Source organism: Homalodisca vitripennis, chromosome 1 (genome assembly GCF_021130785.1).
Source record: "Homalodisca vitripennis isolate AUS2020 chromosome 1, UT_GWSS_2.1, whole genome shotgun sequence".
Classification (NCBI taxonomy): Eukaryota; Metazoa; Arthropoda; class Insecta; order Hemiptera; family Cicadellidae; genus Homalodisca; species Homalodisca vitripennis.
In genome coordinates this window covers 185,403,484-185,424,914 of record NC_060207.1, presented here as the reverse complement: position 1 = coordinate 185,424,914, position 21,431 = coordinate 185,403,484, and the positions used below count along the sequence as shown (strand labels likewise).

Genomic DNA, 21,431 nt, shown 5'->3' with positions numbered 1-21,431 from the left:
AAAAGGAAACATATTGATTTATTAAAGATAGAAAAGATTATTGTCGTAATATTATGAACAAGGCCATTTCACACAGTGTATAGTACTAAAATCAGTAACCATCAGAAGGAAAATATTATTGAACTACTATAGCAATAGGTTATTTTAATTCTGGCAATGGTACTAGCAGAGCTTGTGTTTTCCGTCCTATGTTCATATTTTGGATATTTCGTTGTAACACATATTATCATTTTCTTTTAAATTTATCTACTTCTGAACTTTCTCCCCCACAATATGCTGCCCTCCAAATGTGTCACATTGAAGTATAGCCCTTATAGCCATAATATTTAAATCCAGCAACCCTGGTTCACAAAAGTGTGGCACTTGCTAAAACAGCTGCCCTGGAGTACCTTATACTGTTTAGAACTGTAATAAAAACAGTGAACAAAATTGAATATTGTTTTTTAGCTTTTATGCACAACAATTTGAGTGTTAATACGATATAAACTCAATAAATGGTGTCAAGTTAGGCCATGAAACTATGTTTACTTTATTATCAAAACCTAATCATTATAAACATTTTTCAAATTTTTTTTAAAGCTTATCCTGTATTTGAAACATCACTGATGAGGACATAACATTGTGTTTTAAATAATTGGCTAGCAAAATTGTGTAAATTTGAAAGAGTTAAAAAATTAATTTCACTTTTTAATTTACAGATCACATAATTTGGCTCTAATGTTATTGTCCATTACGTCACCAGTTTTTGAAAATTTTCCTTTTCCCCCATTCTATTATTATCCTCCCATTATAATTGTGCTACTACCACTTAATAATTTATAATACGAATATGTAAATGAATCTTCTGGAATTTTTTATGGCCGAAAACAACAACTCATAGATCTACTCTCAGTCCAACGAAAACACCAGTAACTGCTGCTTGCTTTTTGGATCCTCTTCAGTTGGATATTGTCCCACTGCACTAGATTCAACTTGTACCTATTTGTCATAGTTTATATAAAAAAAAAACATATCTGATAGCCCAACAATTTAACAAATAACGTGTCATACTACATTCCTGAGTGTATGTATGTTACCTGAACTACTATCAAATTTTCCTTTTTTTTTAATTTTTGTATGTTTTTCTTTTTTATTAGTATTTAAAATGTATTCAAAGTTTATAGCTTCATATGACAGTATCATAAATAACATTTTGATCATAAATACTAGTTTTAAATCAGAATTGAGTTATATTTATAAAATATTTTTATTTTCATACAGTAACAAGTATTTGTTTAAGACTTTGGCTGCAGAATACACTAAATTCTCTTCATGTATTCTTCCGATGTACATCATGTATATATTCATTGGTGATATGGGTGAGCACATAAGAAAATTGAGTGCACCTGGGTTGTGGATGCCAGAGGATGTCAGTTGTGGATTTCATTTCATCTGTCATAAAACTTAACAATGCTGCAAGTGATTTAATGGAATTTTAAATTAAAGTAAGTGTCATATGTTTAATATAATTGAAAAAACTCTATTGACACACAGTAAGAAAATATCCTTAGTACAATGATGATAAAACATTAGGCTGTATAATGTTCTTTATAATCTTCTTTACAGTTGAAGAATCCTATTGTGTTGAGGGAAAATCTCCACAGCAGGAATTGTCAATCTGCACTGGTAGTGTAGGTTAACAATTTTTTCTCAAATAATCGAGAACTCTTGTTTCTCAAGAATCGATTTACAAAATAATGCTAGGGGCAAAAAGTTTAATGATTTGAGCAAGGGTTGTGAGGTGATTTCAAGCACCATACCCTGTTTTAAACTAGAGTAAGGGATTCGAGCTGAACATGTTCAATTATAAAAATGTTCAAAGGATTGCAGATGTACATTGATGTAGGCCTGTGCCATCTGGTAGACAAAGGTATAACTAAGGTTGTGTACTGATCTTAGGTAGATGGCTTGAGGGTCTATTCAAATCAAAACTGTAATGAGTATTTTGACATTTTATATCTGGCAATTATTTAAAGAAACTAAGAAAATGCCTCTAAAACGGCACACTGAGTTTTAACTGTTGAAAAAATGAACACCAAGTAATAAAAAAACAGTAGTAAAGTTGTTCAATTTTAGTATAATGTATAAAAACAGCCATACAATGTAAAATTTCTGAAGCACTGGGTAAATGATTTTCCAAAAACTAATCTTTCTACCATTCGGAAAAATCAGGCACTTTTTATCAATAATTTTATAAAAAACATTTTTTGCAGTTCAATAAAAATGGTATAGCTAGTACATACAATTAAATAAACAGGCTTTTCTACAAAGTAATTTCAAGGTATCTGAATGAACCATTATCAAGATCTCATTACAGAGTTGAGAAATCTCATTTTGTTCACTAACAGTATTAATAACCTTATCAGCCCTCTAGAAGATATGTGGTGTCAAGTGCTTTGCCCAAGACCATATCCCAAAGAGTTAAATTTTATTGATTTTTTTTAATAACATATAGACAGGTTTTCAAGGTCTAGTAATTGCCTCTCAGCCAGCCTGCCTTTGTACACCCTCTTATAAGTTTAAGCTTTATCAAATCCTATGCCTTTACAAAACCATGAAATCTTCTGTACAATGCTTACCTGCACCCATCCCTCTTCAATATACCTAAGTAAACCAAGGGATCTTGAGCGTTTGCTCTGTAACAGCTGATTTGCCACATTTCCTGCACAGGGTTTTCTGAACATGAATGCCTATTCTGTTCAGGTGCCTTCAGAATATCCAATGTCCTGTAATAAAACCAGTCATCTGACGGATCTCCGTTCTACTCATTCTAAGCACATCTGCTGCGATGTTCCTTGATGGTCAATTTAAATGTATTGATAGGAACAAACAAAATCTTTAAAACTACACCTTGTTAAATGTATAATTTATTAAGTAAATATATACTATAAACATGTACACATAAGAACATATAATTATTTCATTTAAATGTTTGTTACAAACGTAAACAAAAATAGCAGGTACTTAAAAATATAAAAATAAAGAACTTAATATTATTCAAAAATATTAACTTATTTCAATATCCTTAAAGGTGATAATAGTGTAAAGTAACAAAACGAAATAACAAAGTACATAATGACCCCAACCAGAAGCACCCTGATTAGTTTGAGAGGTTATACATTGGACAAATGCCATGTTTTCTTAGAAAACATAAATTACATACAGAAATCAGTCTTTTCACTTGCCAATTTTTTCATCGATAGTTGCCATAGCCTTCTTGACCTTTGTAGGCTCATGGCTATAGCCCCACATGATCAACTGTACGTGCTCCTTAGTCGGCAAACCTCGCAGATCACCATCGGTTTCAAACAGAGGTATGTAGTTATCATCGATGTTGGTGTTGATTACTTTGAGATTTCGATTCCTGTGAATGTCCCATGTTGTTGAATCATCTGGAATCTTCTTATTCCTTAATCTCTTCAAATCACCATCGACTTCTTTAAACGCTTCGAGGAATCCAAAATCTTCGATTCCAAAATGTTTGGCCAGAACTTTGTAGCCTACTACAGTTTCCAGGGGAAGATAACTGAATGATTCTTTTGACCTGCCTCGTTTCTTGTAATCATCAATCCATTCTTCAAATACTTCAATGGCCTCTTCCAGATTCTTTCGTTTGTCTTTATCAGTTGTTCTCTTGTAGATCACTTTAGCTCGGTTGTACATAGAATTGATGATCTGAAACTGATATGTCGTGTCTTTCCCATCCAATAATCTTAACGTTTCTTGTGCCTTTTCTTTGTCCTTGAATCCGCCTCCTTGAAAAGTGTTTTCATTGGACTCAGAACCAAATAGCTGACCCCCGTTCCATCCACCTCCACTCTTCTCCTTCTCTTCCTTTAAAGCTTCCTTCACCTCCTTTTTCTCCTCCTCCTTCTCACTCCTTTTCTCTGACTTCACTTTCGGCATGGTTTATCTGAAACAATAACACGATTATGGTGTTTTTGTGTTATGTATCACAATTCTGTTTTAGGTGGCAGGGTTGGAGAAACAAATTAGTCAGTTTATCAAACAATATCATAAGGATTTAAGCACCATTTCTCTAAAGAATTTGTTGATTGAACATGTGTATTATTACTTTCAAATGTGCTTACATGATTTCATATGTAATATCTTTTAAGCCAAAATCATTGAAGGGTGATAAGGAAGAAAACATAATATTTCAAGCTTGGATAATAGCACTACTAAGTTCCCTAGAACTCCATTCTCTATGTATATGACTCAGTCATCCGAACTTCTGGTTTTCCTTTTAAAAAGTTTTATAGGACATCTGATAAGCACAGGTAAACTGACATCAATAACAACTGTAAAAAATTTTTAAGAATGATGCTGATTTAGATGTTTAATGTTTTGAACATACAATTATAATAATCATCTACCAAAGGTGAATTAATAATAAATGAATCAAATGTGTTGATCAAAATTGTACATGAAGTAAGTGTTGTACAACTGCCATACTACTGCTATTGGAGTGTATACACATCATTCTCTAGAAATGATTAGATTGGATGAACCGATCGGATATTGTGTATCTGCCGACCAAGTTTTACTATGTAGAGTCTATGTAAGTCTATGTAGAGTTGTAACATTAGCCCCTTTTTAAAGGTTATAGAGACAAGTTTCTTTCACCATACAATATATTCCAGTTTACTTTGTTACACAGTGGATACATGTAAATTTTAGAATCTGAATTTGAACTAAACTTATTAGCGAAATTATACACTTCTCTAAAATTGGAATAATAAGGCTTGTATAAAAATTAGTGTTGGGGGGAGAGCCTAGACAATAATTATGCAAATATTTTCTTATGTATGAAAAAAAATTGGCCAGTAACAAATTATTAAACTCATTTTGACAACATTTTGCATGGATATGCTGTTAATGACGTCTGGTATGTATTTTTTTAGCATACAAAAACAATTTTTAACAAAAATATTTTTTTCTTTTTCATATATTATTTTTTTAAATTTATTGTACTAACAGAATCTCTAAAAAAATGTTATTTGAACGTTATAAGATATTGAATTTTAATGTTGGTTAAAATGCAACTATAATCATGATATGAGACCTTATGTCTTTTGACTTTTATGAAATGTTGAAGGTAATTCTAATTTTTAAGTTCCCATCGAGATTTTTATTTTTATTTTATTTTATTTTTAAAACAAACAAAACAGGATTTTAAAAACTGTTCTTTACATAATCAAGTATTTCTAACAAGGCTGTAGTAATTTAAATTTAATTGCCACCATTTACTACCCTAAAAATGTGTTTAAATTGTAAAAACGAGTAAAACATATCTTTTAACTAAAGATATAATTTTGATTACATATAAAAATATAATTGAAATTATAAAAAATTAAACCAGAACCCAACATAGACATATTAGAACTATATGTAAGGTAAAGGTGAGAGATTTTGTGACACAATATTTTGAAACTACTTGAATATTTTTAAGGAGAGGCTGATTGCCACACCTTATTCTGTCCATCCTCCACTGGCCTGTGGGAGGATCTTATCAAATAGCATAAGGAGAGTCAATAAAGTACAAGGTCCATTATACTGATAAAAATTGCCAAGGCCACAGACAGGATTTGAACTGTATTATCCCCACAAATAGCATTTTTCAATAATATCACCAGAAATCAAATTATTAGCAGTGGATATAAATCAAATAATCAGCATTCAAGGGAGACTCTGCCTTTTCTCTTGCCTCATCAATGCCCCTGGCCCCATTTCTGAGCCCCTCCACAACCAAAAATGCCAGTTTTAGTAGATCATTAGTTACACGCCACTGCCACCTGCTTGGCTGTTCTCTGTTTAACCACAAGGGACTCACCAGCTGCTACATCTTAAAAAACAGATGTTCATTAACTATTCAGTAACAGGTGTTTGTTTTGCACAGTTTCTCTGTTGGAATTATTATATTTCTTTCTATGTGACTGTTTTGATGTTATTTTCAAGATTATGATTGTAGAATATACAAATATAGGTACACACAGAACATATGACTGAGGTTTCTTGGCATCTTTTCTGCGTCACTTCTCCATTTACAGGTGAAATTTAGTGGATTAAGCGAGAAAATGTCATAAAAACATTGGTCAGACTTGTAGCAGAAAAGTTATATTCATGAATATAACTTTTGATTTCATTTTACAATAATTTATTACCAACATTTAGGGCAGTAGCAAATCCAGGAAAGAGGCTATTTATCCCAAATTTGGAAAAAAAGCGTTTTAATGAAAAAAAAAACCATTTTTTAACCATAAAAAATAAAATTAACTTAATGAATTACACAATTAAGTATGAATAAACAAATCTTTTTCTAAACATTTTATTTGTTGTAATAAATGCAAAATATCATGTTAAAGTCAAGTTAATGTAATGGTAAATAAAAACCAAGGAGGTCCGTCCATTAAAGCAGTACTAGATCCATCCGTGATTAAGCGTTGATTTTTCTACATACTCTTTTTAAGGGAAGAGTATGTAGAAGGGAAGAGTACTCACACACTCTACCCCAAGTTTGATTCTACTTCATTTTTGTGTACAATCTGGTACAAATAAAAACTATATAGCTCATTTATAAGTGCATAATTATCAAGACAAAATGCATAACTATTTTGATAACAAAGTTTTAATCAGTTAAAAAAAGTATCAATCCCCTTTTTAGTCTTTTTATATACTTATCAAACAAAATAAGCAGGAGATTTGGTGCAGTAGGAAAGTCACAGTAACAGACAGGATCTGCATTATCTCAGGTAGGATCTGCATTATCTCAGGCAGGATCTGCATTATTATTAACTCAGACACAAAAGCTAGTTGGACTGATCAGCTGTTCTCCTACCAATTAATTGAACAGGTCCAAATAATAAGGATAATTTTACACCTTCACTGACAGATGAGCTTTTATTTCTGAACAAGTACTAATTTACTTCAGTGAAATATTTATAAATACAGATTTTAACATACAACATGTTTCAGTTTGTACAATACAATGTATATGACAGTTAGTCTCCAAATATTGTACCAAATCTCTTTACCTAAAAGGAGTAAAACGAGTAAAAGAGACTTCCTGTTTCCAACCAAAGCTATGTGTTGGCAAGTGCTCTTCACCTTTATTGCTATGTGGCATTGACATAATAAAATTAAAAAATATTTTAGACAACTGAAGATGGTTACAAATTTAAACTTGAACATAGAATACACAATATTATAGACTACATTAATAAAGTTATGAACCCTATTACAATTCTATATTTGATAAAAACATGAATTTGCAATATTAAGGAAAGCTAAGTATTTAGATTGTGTTGTATAAATGTATTACTTGGATAGTGTTGAACATCTTTTTGCGAAACTGAGAATTCTATAAATGTTAACTAACTACAGTTAATATTTTAAAATTACTGAATAAAGGGGTCGATAGAAAGTTACCTATAAAACCATCAAGAGTTCTCATTATTTTTATTTTAGTTAGCATGATATCCTGATGCAATGAATGTCCCAATAAAATTATGACAAATAAAAATGTGATTGAAATAATCAAAAATAAATCATTCCCAGCAACGTATTAATTTCTTTTAGTCTCCATTTTAAATTACTAACTAATAACATTCTTTTACAAATTTTTGAAAAGCAAGACTACCAATTAAGTTCCATATCGGTTAAAAAGAATTATATGCCCATATGCCGACTTATTTTGAACCTCCTGTGAAATACTTCTAGGTCAAGACTGTTTCTTAATTATCCTAATATACATGCTTAGTTGTGAACGTGTTGAAAGCTTCTTGTTGTACTTATTAAAGTTTCTGTTACCTTGTTTTAGTTTGCATATGTTGCTAATAGAGTAACGTCATCTAATTCTGAACTAAAAGTCTCATTTTAATATTTAAAATGTGTGTACAAGAGATACAGATTCCCTGACATCTATAATAGGACTATGATCCATGTTGGCCAGTCTCCTGCTAGTCATAACCTTGGACTGATCCAATCTGCTAAAAATAGATGAACAAGGGATACCCTGAAATCTATAGGACTGTGTCACCCATGTTGGCCAGTCTCCTGCTAGTCATAACCTTGGACTGATCCAATCTGCTAAAAATAGATGAACAAGGGATACCCTGAAATCTATAGGACTGTGTCACCCATGTTGGCCAGTCTCCTGCTAGTCATAACCTTGGACTGATCCAATCTGCTAAAAATAGATGAACAAGGGATACCCTGAAATCTATAGGACTGTGGCCCATGTTGGCCAGTCTCCTGCTAGTCCAATCCTGCTAAAAATAGATGATAACAACGTTGTAACAAAAGTCTTTAATTGTAGCAAATTTTACAAATATGGGTTTGACCAATGAATGAGTTGCTGATAGTTCATATCGAACTGTAGGTTAATAAGTATATATATATATCTCTCAACTTACAATAATATTGTGTAGGCATAACTTCCTATCAAGTGTGAGAATATCTCAGACTGACTCCCACGCAACCATGCATATTTATCACAGTGGACTTGCCTCGACCACGGCCAGGCTTCTCAACATATTCGTTGCTTGAGTTAATCGACTGCAGTCACAAAATGCATTATCATGTCCCTTTCAGAACCACAGGTTCCAAAATATATCAAAAGAGATTGCACAATTTTGATGATTTTAAGGAGGTTTACACATTAGAATACAATGTGAATGCAGATGGTTTCTCAATAACATTACTTTGTTATATGAAATTTGTCACTACTTAGCTTACTTAAACATTTAAATTGTCTACATTTATTTTAGCTGGCACTTGTATAATCTCAAATATTATTTTAGCCATGTTCACAACCCAATTAGAAACAAATCTTAGTAGTTTTTTCTGTATTGAGGTGTAATAGATGTTTTCACAAAAATTGACTAAAACAGTACGATTTGATTTTTCTTCACAGATCACCAAATGCACATTTATTCCAGTCATAACAGTATTGAAGAAGAACTAGAATGGATTGAACATGGAAGTTTCACTGGAACACTGTTCATAGTGTAGATCCAGGGTCAGCTATACCTTCAACTTTGTGCTTACTTGTTGATACTAAAAAGGAATTATAACACAATGTGACTTACTGTAAGATAACCCTAAATTGTTTACTAAAAAAAAGTATATTTTAGTGATACAATCCTTCAGGACAGATGACTTTTTATTCAGTTGTTCGTTTGCTGCAAAAAAAAACAACTGGTAATTGCAGGCTTAGAATGGGATAAAAAGTAAAATTCCGTTCAAATTGGGCAGGAATTAAGGCTCTATTTGAACATGTAGAGCAATCCTGCTCTACACAGTTTATATAATTTGGCTATTAATGACATATTAAACCATATGATAGAGACTTAAATTAAACAATATAGACGTGTTCAACCATTTCAACAGTTTTAAATGAAAATTTCGTAATTATGCACATACCAATACACTTTTAATGGTGAAGTTTTTTTTTAACTGAGACGTGTCTTGCAATATTCAAGAAGCACTCAAAACAAAAATATGAAATGGCTTAAATATTTGTTGAGATGCCTTAAAAGCCTTTTTTATACTATTTGAACTTTGACATGTTGAAGTAATTTTTGTGTGATTCTAATGAACATCTTGTGAGAGGTCTTTCCTTTTCTTGCTCGTGCCCTTGGAAATATTCACGAGAAAAGATTTTCCTTGTTAGTTGTTTTGGTTATCAAAAGTTGATATAGACCTTTCCAAAGTAATTTTTAAATTTAATTCAAGCTAAAAGAGTAGATTTCAGTAGAGAGATATTGTTATAAAATATAAGTAATAAGAGTAGATTTGTTAAATTGATTAGATTGATAAAGCTTTGTTTTTTGTTTGTTTTTTGTTTGTTTCTTGTATGATGTTCGCTTTATTTTTCTCTATGTGGTATTGTCAACCGTTTCCTACATTTTTAAATGTGGAAACTTTATACTTGTTTAATTCGTAAAGTTTTTTTACCAAACCTACAAATACCTAATCATCTTCTTTAAGAATTAAAGACGCAATTTAGTGGTAATGATCTTACGTACATTGAATACATGAGTATGCAAATAACTGAGAGTGGTGAATTATGAAACTTGATCTCACCTCACGTGACCTAACCGCGCGGAATACGGTAATGGCGACATGCGTGTACGTCGCCGTGAGAAGTCACAGTCACAGTCACGCAAGTAATCTTGTTCTGCTGGCGGGAAGGACAGAGGAGATAAAACGACCCCCTCCTAACTGGGCGACAGAAGTCTTTGTTGCACTGGGACACTATTTTTGTCGCCGATGGACACAACATCGGACGCGTCACCGACAGACTTTTCGTTGTCCAGCTCGGGCGGGACCTAAACAACACTCAAACTAACAGTAGCCTATGTTAGCAAAAGCCTACTATATTTGTTTGTCAAAACTGGTTTTTACCGTGGCCTATATATCATGGTTTGACTTAATACCAGTTTCGACTTAAAATTATCTAGGTATAAATTTAATTTAATATTTTTTCCTTTTTACATTGATTGATTTTAATGTGTTTATTTGCACAGTGCGTTGTTAGTATGTGATAAAGTTGGAAGCTATAATTCGTTCACAGATCACAGATTGATTTTCGACTAAACAACAAGAATTTAAAACGATAAATTATATGTAAATAAAATGTAATATAGTCATAAAATTTATTTTCATAGACTGTAATTCATCAACTAAAAATGCGAAAAATAATGATCGAATATCGGACACATTGACCTTACAACGGTATGGCATAGACGTCAAAGCTTGCTGCGATAGCCTAATTCAGTAAGACTAAAAATACAGTACTAAAAATGCGCGTAGGCTATGTGTAAAAATAAATCCATATTTCATAACCGACTACAATACAATGTGTGTAAGTAATAAATGTTACATTACAGTTGTGGTTTTCAAGTTTTAGTAAATACGTTTCTTTTTATTATTATTTTTCTTTTTTGCAAAAACGCGCGACGCAGTCAAATAACATGAGCATAAAGTACATCTAGGCCTAATATGTCATTTAGTTCATTTTCGAAGTGGATATAACAATTAGTAAACGGTTAAGTTTTCTACATAAGTGTAAGACTATCAGGATGCGATATTAGCCTATGAATTAGTTAAGTTTATGTTTTAGTTAATGTTTTGTTTAGCCTATAAACCTTGTTTTTATTGAACTTCTATTTTTTTATTCCGAATTCTAAGAGTCTGTAAATAAAACGAATGTGACAAAAGCCACTTTGATTTGCTCCGAATCCCCTTAGAAGTGACTAACTATAGGCAATTCGCGGCAAAAAACATTTCTTTGCTACATTCTTAACCTTTCCTTATAGTGAAGCAACCTCGTGAAGGTCGTCTTGTTTCCTTACTAAGTACACAAAGTAACTTTACAAAAAGGCAAAGACTCAGCTATATTTAAAAGGGTTCGCCAATTTATTGTTGGTTAAATTTCCGCATATGCACAAGTACAAAGCAAAATACGAGTTGTAATTTTTAGAAAATTACAACTTTGTTTTTGTTATCGGAGATAAACCGCACGTGCAGAGGCAGAAAGCGATAACCTCAAAACACTTTCCTTCAGAATGAATCGATGACCTCACTTCCCGGTCGGCCGAGCCCTGACATACTTCTCTGTGGCGGGGGTGACCTTGGCGCTGGCCAACGGTGTATCCAGTGAGGGGACTGCCCCCCCCCCCACAAATTGTCTGAGAAAATACCGGAATACTTAATGGAAGATGTTATTATTATTATATTATATTTAATAACAGTTACTTGCAATTTCATCTTATTACATTTTTAAATTTAGCGTTTATGTTAATTGTAAATATCATATGTTTTCAGTTTTAAACAATAAATAAAAGGCAAATATCGATTTACGATTAATATGTTATTTATGAAATAACGTATTATTAGAACCCAACACTGCCAGACTAGAACGAAAGCCCCTGTGTTTAAAATACGTTATGCGGCGCTCCTTCTCGCGCGAAAAATCTTGGTAACTTAAAAACAGTATTAATATTAGTTGCAATTTCATCTCATAAATTAATTAATTCACCTCCAATGGCGTAACTAGGATTTGGCTTAGGAGGGGGGGGGATGATTCTGATCTCAACACACTGAGTTTTTAAGGGTTGATGTAAATATAATAAAAAAGTAGTAAAACAATAAACATATATAATTTTGTTTGTATTAAAATTTAAGTGCCTAATAACTAGTTTGTGTGTACTGCAGACGTTTAATTAAGTTGGTAATCCTTCAAAACTATTTCGATGTTTTCCAGAGAGAACCGCAACTCGTTCTCGTTAGTTTACGTAATTTACTTCAACAAAATATGATACGATAGTATACTCTCAAGCACGTAACCAATTTAATAACGAGGAGAACATTTAATTTTTAAGTAAGTGTTCTTCGTTCTAATGCATTAATATCTTGTATACTCAAATTTACATTATTTTAAGATTTGTATTGATTTTCTCAACACACTGTTCTTAATATACACATAATAGACTAGATATAACTGCCACCCCCAAATTACAAAACGATAAGTTTGGGCCCTCAAACTCAAAATCCTGGAGATGCCACTGGTACTGGAGTTACAGTGGCTTCATGACTGTTCTCCTTCTCTGTTTTAAAGGTGTTAGGAATTACTATTTTTATTTTCGATTGTAGTTTCGTCCCAGTTTTGGAACTGGACACATTTATCACCCACAAATCTGTATTTAGATTCTGCAATTTATTGTCGAGATACAGACAAAGGCAGTGGCAAACTATCTTAGTGTGCATCTGGACAACAAGCTTTCGTTCTGGGAACACAACCGGTGTTGATTATAGAAAGCAGCCAAGGTAAACAGAACCGTTGTGCTGATTTATGGCGAATATCGTAGCCAACGTGGAAGCTATTCCTGATATTGTCCGCCTGACTCCATCCTTTTTACTGATGCGAGGTTTGGATCGATATTGTACGACAGTGTATTTATCGCAAGCGAATAGCTCATATTCAGAGAATAGTATCTCTGAGGATTGTAAGTGTCCATTGTTTTGGAGATCCAGAAGATAATTGTTCTGACTCGGCAACAGGGAAGAGCTCGAGAAAGCAAAGCGAATGGGTAAAGCCGCGAGAATGTGGAGTTGGCTGATTCACTGGGATGCCGAACCCCGCAAAAGTTGGACCAAAAAGTTGATCGAAAACGTTAAAATGGAGATAGATATATGGGCGATTGAGGTGAATCATTTCCTCACTCAATTCATGTCGAGTCACGGCCACGGCTACTGTGGATGTTCCTGTGCGGGGTGGAACAACTGGGGTTGCTCACCTGCGTCTTAGAGACTTTCCTAAAGAAGACGTGGAGCATATCTTCATAACATCTAGACGACACATAGAAGAAGAGAGAGACGATACAATTGCAGGAAGATTAAGCCACAGAGCACCGTCAGAAATTATGCTTCGAGGGCGAGAAATTCTAAGGGTGAAAAGGGCGACTCAACAAGGGAGTCCAAGGGGTCCGGACCCCCCCTAATATGTTAATTGTTTTCAATAACTTCTTAGTGAAGGATTATTATTATTTAAATAATTCAGCATTACTGACATGCTGAAGATCGTTCTCAACAAAGAAACGGGCCAAGAACTTTTAAGGAGGAAAATGGGGGCCTTACTTACTGTCCCAACCAAATACTGTCCCAGAAGTGAAAATATAAAAATATAAGTTGTCCGAACCCCCCCCCCTCCCCCAAATGTTTTTCCTGGCTACGTTTCTGCTCTGAACCGTGACAAACGATACAGATACAAGGAATCTAGAAGAAGAGAAGAGCTGAATAAGTAAAGACACGATCTGAAATATTGAGAATATCGTTTTAGGGTAGCCCAAGAAAAAAATGAATTTATTTTTAGTACGTGTGCCTTCATGATCTCATCTGTCCGAAGGCTCTCCACCCTTACCTTGTTTGCTTGGTTGGGGTAAGGCCCCGAATTTGTACCATCATGAATTTTATACCTCCATCTGCGTTTAGTATATTTAGGTTTAATTTAACTTCGAACATAAGTAATGAAAATGTTCAATTTTATTTAATACTAAAATTGTATATACATCCTTGTTGAGGACTATTACTTTACTGATATGATAGGGGGCGGGCCCCTCCCTGAATACACCACTGATTCCATCACTATAGGTCATAGCGTGCAGGGGAGGAGTCACCCTTACGTTTACGCGTGCTGTAAAGCCTCGTAGCGAGCCCCACCCTCTCCAACAATTAATTACCCTTCACAGTAAACAACACTTATCGATTAAGTTATCCCTTTGCCCTATAACTCGACATTTGTGGTTAGTGATGTGCCTCTCCTGGACACCCACTGAGTTCTCATGACGTAGGACTAAGAGACACATCGGTTTTGCTGCGTAGGTATAAACCAGCCAGAAATGAACCCTCCTGGGAATAAATTAATTCTCATTTTATTAATAAATATTTAAAAAGTTACCCAATTGTGGGGCAAAGGCTGCTGCCCTTCAGTCTCAGAACGAGCCCAAAGCTGGTAGAACCTGACATTACTCAAATAATAAAAATAGTTAGCTGAGCGTTAGCGAAGTATATTACTTTGGCTGGGAAATTTTCATATCTCTCTGTCTATATGTCTGGTGCTCCGCACGATATATAGAAAACGAACTGACATACGCATTTGGAGTTTTGCACGAAGCTCCTTTTATATATTAGTAACACTGAGCTTGATGATGATTCATCTCACTCTATGGGATTTGGATGAGTGTTAGCAAATACTTTTACACTAGTCTTATGGGTAACCATGATGGCAACGAGAAAATAGCGGAATAAATACATTTGTAAATGAACTGGGTACAATCATATCAAATTTCAAAGGGACATGTATAACACCTGTAGATTATTCATATGGTAAAAAGGACAAAATAATAGAGTGAGAGTCAATGTTTAAAGTTGGTGACAAAATCTGGTCTCAGCACACTGTTGCATTGTAGTACCTTCCCCCCTATCTCACAGAAACTTTTATTACTTTAACAATATTATGAAATCTAATTCGTTGAACAAAAAAGTGAATGTATCATATGGCAAAATAGCTAGATGAAGATCACCTACAGGCTTTAAATTTGGAATAAAACTTCATTTCTATGTATGTACAACTATGGAATATGGCTGAGCGTTATTCAGCAGCATAGGCTGACAATTTACCAGGGTAATTAAACATTTCCTTTCTGTATCCTTTTCTTGTGTTTATCTGTCTGCAGGACATCTCGGGATTGAAATTACCCATAGACTTGAAGTGTTTCATGGGACCTCAGCGAAGTTACGTGACACGTGGTGTAGCGTACTCCTACCTCGTAACTATGTTGTCTATGGAGGCCCATGTAGTACGATAACCTCACGCACTTGTCTATTTATTTTCACAATGAAATTTGCTGCACTACACTCTGACCGTGACTCCTGAAGATTACGTAGTTCACCACTACATAAACAATAACACAATTGACCGCCTCAACTCGAATTCCTGGCAGCTGAGTCATCAGCTGGAAACATGACATACAAAATCTAGTTTCATATTTATTAATTTAGTGAAATAATAAAAAAAACGTTATCTCCATGAAGAACTAAAGATAACGAGTCAAAACACAGCATAAGTGTGATATAACAAAGCAGTGGGATGATGGTTTTAATAATAGCCCTGAAGGTTTGAAATGTTATATTTACTAATTCATAAAATATATACTGGATTCAGATTGATTTCTTTATTTTCGTAATGAAGATTGCATTTGTAATAAAATTAACCGAATGTGATAAGAATTAATAAAACTGACCGATGCATATTGGAAACACATTCAATTACTGACAGGGCAGTTCGACCATTATAGTATTAGCAAATTGGGAGTGCGACTGAGCCCAAATAGTTTACATACACACACGCACGCACCCACGGTCTTTAAGATGCCACTGAATAACTCGGGACGGAAAACGGCTAGTGCTGGGCTGGCAACCCTTTGCGCTCGTGAGTGTGGAGGTGCGTGCGTGAGAAGCAACTACCTGATCCTTCATCCCGCATTCACTATTTGCTAATACTATAGGACTGAGCATGCGCGTGGGAGAGCGGACGGCGAGGGTCGAAAATTCTTCAGGAAAACACGACTCTTCGGGCAGAGTATAGAATGAAGAACTTTAGGTTTTAAACATCTACACATTGATCACGTAGTGAGCGTTGAAAACACCTCTTAATTAAATCTGAGCTCCGTTGGAAAGTGCTTAATTAAAACGTGTAATCGATATGTTATCTCCTGATAATGGGAAATGATAAAAATATAAAAGGGTTTCCCTAAACAAATAACCGATAAAGCCGGTTACCCTTTCAAACCATTCATCGCCAACTTTAAACCAAGGAAAAGACAAGCTTTCAGGGAACGAATGGCTGATATATATATATATACTATCTGTTTCAAACTACGTATTTATTCCTGGCCACTATTATATTTATTTCTATCCTTAATTATGAGTTTACCCTTGGTTTAATCTGTGTTCATATTCTGCAACAATTAGACATTTAATTTTCATATTTTGTAAAATTTGTAAACCCACTGCATCAGGCGTTGCTTTACTCATTCGCATGATAATTGATACAAATTATTTCTCATATGAAAACTGTGTAAACTTAGAACAATACATATATATCTATGATGACTTTATAAAAATATTTTTCTTCGGAGAACACAGACTTTAAATACATCGCTTTATTATTATACTTTATATTATAATATATAATATATTATTATCGATATATTATTATAATTTATTATTATATTATTTATTATTATATTATTTATTATTATATATTATTATAATAATATATTATTATCGCTTTATATTATTATAGTCAAGTTCACTCAGTAGACTCGCAGTAAACGTGAGATAGTTCAAAATAGAGTATACAAACCCCACTTACCCATTACTTTAAACCTAGTACTTACTATAGGCTATATAGTACATTGTGACATCAGTAAACACATACGTTATAGATACACTGCGGACGCCCAAACACTATTTCTACACATAATTTCAGTAAATAAAAAGTGCAGTTTAATGTAAATTCCAGTTTGTACTGTTATAAATAAAAATAAATTATTATGAAGTGAATTTAAATATTTGAGCAATCTATATTAAAGAGTATTACATACTACCAACTTGATGGCAAAGATTTTTGTTTACTTTTTTTTTTTTTTGCAAAGTACAAAGCCGTGAACTACTGATATTACTAATGGACTAAGGAGACTATTAAACTAATCTTATTCCCGACTCAATCATTTCATTCGAGAATAATATATATTACAAATCAGATAGAATGAGATGAACTAAGAACGAAAATGTGTCACAAGATTATGACAATGAAAAATATAATTAAAAATATTTTATTGACAGTTTTCTAAGGCTATATTTTTTTTATATTTTCCACCTAAAATGTCAATACAATATATTTAAATTACGCTCTTAAAACAGAAAATGTGAAAAAAACTACACACGAGGAGTAATTCAATGCCCGATTTCTGTGTCATAATATGTCAGCGAAGAAATCAAATTATCAAAATCAAATTTATCAAATCAAATCAAATTTATTAATCAGGCTGCTGATGATTTATTAGGATACAGTTAACAGTGTAATTAAATTGTTTATATTTTGAGAACGCCCATTACATCACATCTAATTTATGGTAAGTTATATAGTACAACTAAATTTACTTTGTAATAATTCGTAATCGGTAATTTTATCTAGGCTGTTTTTATATAGATTAGAATTTTTTAATGTGCAAGTTTGCAATTCCTCGTTCAGCGGTTAAAATATAATTTTAAGGACCCCAATAAACTCGTCATTTAATAATAATATTGTCAGATATGATGAAATATACATTTCGTAAACTGAACTTTCCGTGAATGTCTACCATTACTGTATATGGTATAATGGCATACAGAAGTAGTTTTACAACACGCTGAACCATGGAGTATGAATACTTTCTAAATGAGTTCATTTTAATAAAAAATGTAATATTTTTTTACAAAGATATCCTTAAATACAATACAGTAGCCTAAGTGCAAATTTATACAACCCAAATAATTTGTTGCATATTTTAGGGTTCTTGCCCACTGCTTTGTTCGTCCGCTACTGCTTGTAAAAACAAAGAAAACATATACATTAATTGATTAATAATTCATTATGCACTTTCGTGTTGGTTTAAATCAATGAATAAAAGATGGGCCGTATAACTGTAATTTTTTATAAAAATTACGATACGATTGTCCTTGGAATACGAACCTAAATTTGCTAAAGCTCGATTAATACTCAGTACATCCTGTCATAGTATATGACACAGCTTATACTGTATTGCACTTGCGAGTAACAGTCGAAGAACTAGTTTATTATCAAAATTTGCACAAGTATTTCGTTGTTTTGTACAGTTGAAATCAGTTCCATTAGCATTAAAACACCTATTGTGGTTTTGAAATTATAAACATTACTCTTTTATAGGTCAAAAACATTATCAAATACTTTTTTCATGACTATTTCTAGAGTTCATAAAATTAGACACCAATTTCACAATTTGGTGGCATTATAATGTATTTTTCATATACTTGTTCAGAAGTATCATTGTGTTATTAATAATCTTAGCGGACCAAACAATTAGACTTAATGTATAATGCAAATGTCATTGATTTGCACATGGGATTTAACAAAATAATTAAATTTTTTGTTAAAGTTAATTTTTAAAGTTGGGAAAACGTCTTAAGAGAACTATTTTTAACAAGTACTTATAAAATACAATTATTTATGTTTGACATTAAAAAGCAATGTGCTGCAATAATAATTAAAATAGATTCAAACAAAAATCATTGAACGTACTCATAAAATTATATTGAAAACAAAAATTTATTGATAGTCTACTAAATTTGGATGATAGTCGGTCATTCTTCATTTCCAAATGTTGCTGTTTTCAAAATTGTCTATCAGTAAATCTAATTATTTGGTTATTCAAATGTATTTATTGATTTAATGACAGCTGAACTTTATCAAATGTGATTCCCGTGTTTACAATTATTAATGTTTTCTTGTTTATTGATGTTTTTCTTACAATACATTAATACTGTATGTGTTTTGTTTACAATTTCCTGAATACGGGAGTATTAAATTATAGACGTATAGTATTCAATCATCCTGCATTAAAGAATTTTTAAATGTTATTTTCTAATAATTAAAATTTATTTTAATTATTGTATTTTTTTTTCATTGTATGGAGAAATTATAAAATGTTTAAATCAACAAGTAACTGAAGATTTGAGTTAAAAATACCTGGTAAAATTATATTATCTACTTATTTATCGACTTACCTTTGAACCTACACTGGTCACGGCTCGTCTGACACCGATCTCAGTCCACAGTCGGAGTCGCGGAACAACACACAACATGAACACCGACCGAAGCTGGGGTACGTCACCGCCACAAACAGCTGTGATGTAAGTCACCAGAATGTCCGCCAATAGCGACCTTTGTTTACAGCCGGTTGCTATGGATACCTGGCCCACGTACCATCCGCCCAGCTGACTTTGACCCGCTTTTCTGCCAAACTATCCCGCTCCCGCTGCCGACTGGGTAGCCGGCAAGTCTTGGATTGTTTGCAAACACAGGCCGCCCGCCCGCCCGCAGACCGAGCGTGGTATTTCTGGCGATGTAATCATAAGTTTTACCGCTTTGTGCGCGACTACACTGTTGTATTCCACAGTAATAGAGAAACTACAACACTAACTGACATAAAACACTAATTATTAGCTATGATTTGACAAATATTCTTAAAACATGATTAATAATTGTTGTATTAAGCATTAAGACACGACGAGTGTCTACGATAATACACATTCGTATCTTTTCAAGATTGATTTTCTAATGTCTCCCTAGAAAATGTGGCAAAAAAACCGATACTTTGGTATTGTCTGGAAGCCACTATTTTTGGAAGAGTTTATCTTACAGAGGACCTAAAACACCACATTATTTATTAGAAAGAACAGACATTATTTTACTTACTGTGAAAATTACATGTCATTACGACGATCGGTACTTGTTTGCTGTTTTCCAATAGGAAGTGAAATAGACGAGAAGGAGGCCACTCTGTCCCTATCTACTACTTGTTATTACGCTATATAAGTAGGTTAAGATTAGGTTGTCATAAATATGTTACTAGTAGTACCAAAATGTTTATGAGCGCTCACGTGGAGCTTGAACTTGGATAAAATCTCGAGGGATGTTTTTCTTATTTCGCCAGAACTGCGGAGTGGTGCCACCAAAGTTCACACTGATGGCCAGATGGCTGACAGCGCAGCTCTATCAATATGTCTGTAAATATGCATGCGAGAGAGCTTGGAATAGGTTCGAATCATTCAGGGACTCAACTGGCCAGAGTTTGTAGTTGTTATTGTTTTGACTGGTAGTCACTTTCGCTTATTTGTCAACGAGTGGACCTTTCGCACCTGAGTACAATGGTCATGGAGGTTAGGGAGTGGTCACAGATTTACCGCTCCAACACCTCCACGACAGCCTCAGGTAGTCGGAAAGGGAAGAGCCGGGTTCTAAGAACTTTACGGTCCCACGGACATCGGCGAAAGCGAAAGTTTCATTCATTCACGGCCAATGACCTTTCCCAGTGAGACCCAGAGACCTACAAACTCTCGGATCGAAAAATTTAGGTGCCAGAGATTGAGAGTTGACCACAAACTAACCAGTAGAACTACATTAACGGCAGTTATACGTTCAAATTAAGCTTGTCCATTTCTGCGTTTAGGCATAATATAAAGGATATTACTTATAAACAATAACTCACAGTTTTTATGTCGATAACAACTTTGGCGCTTTTCAACGAAACTGCAACTTTCAAAATGTGTAACGGCGAAAATTGTAATCATATTATGACAGAATTTGTATAAAATATAGAGGTGTAAACGTATATATTGTTTTTAGCGTGTAAGTGTAAAAGTTTATAATTATATGAAACAAGGTGTTTAAATTATCATCTTAGCTTTTTATTCTAGACCGAATGTTCAGAAGAATCGGCACTGGTCATGTTCTTTTACCCACCTGATTAAGACTTTTAATCCATTATAAAACTTGTCCTGTGGTTATGAGACATATCGTTTCTCATGGGTTCCATAACAGTTGATTTTGGTTCTATAATGATAAACACTTATTCGCCGTTATAAATTTAAGCAGTAAATACATCGACCAGGTGGTTTTTTGTACCGAGTAATAATGTATTTAAAGAGTAAAAAGTCTAAAATAAATATTGTAAAAATCATTAAACATACAATATTTCTCATATATTTCAATTAAGAGCCTAATATTAAATACATTTAATTCAGTT

At 33.4% G+C, this 21,431-nt stretch overlaps 1 protein-coding gene across 1 annotated transcript; it reads right to left on the bottom strand.

Moving 5' to 3' along the window:
• Window positions 1–2,940: 2,940 nt before the first annotated feature.
• On the bottom strand, window positions 2,941–19,568 carry LOC124352887. The gene is made up of 2 exons (XM_046802607.1): window positions 19,411–19,568; window positions 2,941–3,952 (listed from the first exon to the last, which is right to left on the bottom strand). The coding sequence occupies exon 2, from the start codon at window positions 3,943–3,945 to the stop codon at window positions 3,217–3,219; it is 729 nt and encodes a 242-aa protein (XP_046658563.1). The 5' UTR covers window positions 3,946–3,952; window positions 19,411–19,568; the 3' UTR covers window positions 2,941–3,216.
• Window positions 19,569–21,431: the final 1,863 nt, after the last annotated feature.